The following is a 1,484-nucleotide window of genomic DNA, read 5'->3' on the forward strand; positions in this document are numbered from 1 at the left end:
TCCATAATAATTCATTCAACTCATCGACTGTGGACGTACTAGGCCACTACGCCGTAGTCCCCAAACGATACAGGGGAATCCAATCCATTGGACCCATCTATACTCAATTACCATGTATCTATAATCCCTCATCCATCTAATATCCTAGAGACCGTATACCGGGCATAGTGTTGTCAAACTTATATGGTTTATACTCAAGTATCGCTATATATTTATAGATACATATATATATATATATATATGTATATATATGTATGTATATATATATGTATGTATGTATGTATATATATATATATATATATATATATATATATATATATATATATATATATATATATACATATATACATACATACATATATATATAGATACATACATACATACATATATATATATATATATATATATATATATATATATATATATATATATGTATGTATATATATATATATATATATATATGTATATATATATATATGTATGTATATATATATATATATGTATATATATATATATATGTATATATATATATATATATATATATATATATATATATATATATATATATATATGTATGTATATATATGAATATATATTAATTTTACTATTAATATTAAAATTAATATTTATATAGTCCCAGTTCTGGCTAAAAGATTCATGGACATACGAATAAATTGTGGAAAGCAGATCGATAAGTAGTAAACAGGTATAGATTTACAACATCCACCTGTACTATTACATGATGAAAGCAACAACAAGCATCAGTTGGATCATCTTCTTCTCCAATCTCAATGTTAACCATGCCGTGACGAACGGCGTCAAGAAACAAACAAGAAAACCTACTACAAACGGAGCCGTCAGACACTGACGCTGCACGGAGACATGCGCTGGAACCGGACGACCGCCACGCCGTTGCTCGTGCTGTCGAAGGAGAAGAAGGCCGGGCAGGTGACCTCGAGGTGGTAATGGCCGGAGGTCCACGTCCCCACCTTCCATCGCACCATGCCGTCGATCTTCAGGTAGAGCAGCAGGTAGCCGGCCGCCTCGTCCTGCTGCAGGGATCCGCAGATGGACGGCGCCACCGGCACGGAGGCGCCGTACAGGTAGGGCGACCACACGTTGATGTCGTGGTGGCCCTGGTAGAGGGGAGGGATGGAGGTGGGGAGGGTGATCTGCTGGTTCTGGTAGGTGACGTAGACGCTGGCGCGGTCGTAGGAAACGCCGATGCGGCTGTTGGGGTTGTGAGAGGAGACAGTGGCCTGGAGAACGGTGGAGAGGATGTTGTCGGAGAGGGAAAGGTTGAACTGGTAGACGGTGGCGTCCTTGAGGTAGAAGATGGGCTTGGTGGGGCGGAGGACGAGCCATGTGATGAAGACGATGAGGAGGACGACAAGGACGAAGGCCCCGACGACCCACGCAATGGTGAGGAGCGTTGAGTGGTCGGAGCACACGCTGCACCCGCAGCAGCTACTGTGGTGGTGGTG

At 40.6% G+C, this 1,484-nt stretch overlaps 1 protein-coding gene across 1 annotated transcript in view; it reads right to left on the reverse strand.

Annotated features, from left to right (window-relative positions):
• Positions 1–672: 672 nt before the first annotated feature.
• The window catches only part of LOC135611746 (NDR1/HIN1-like protein 1), an 896-nt gene continuing 84 nt past the window's right edge, over positions 673–1,484 (reverse strand). Inside the window, exon 1 of the mRNA XM_065107391.1 lies at positions 673–1,484. This exon is cut by the window's right edge and continues 84 nt beyond it. Coding sequence (XP_064963463.1) covers positions 858–1,484 — 627 coding nt within the window. The 3' untranslated portion in view covers positions 673–857.

The sequence above is a fragment of the Musa acuminata genome, chromosome BXJ2-5 (assembly GCF_036884655.1).
Source record: "Musa acuminata AAA Group cultivar baxijiao chromosome BXJ2-5, Cavendish_Baxijiao_AAA, whole genome shotgun sequence".
Lineage (NCBI taxonomy): Eukaryota > Viridiplantae > Streptophyta > Magnoliopsida > Zingiberales > Musaceae > Musa > Musa acuminata.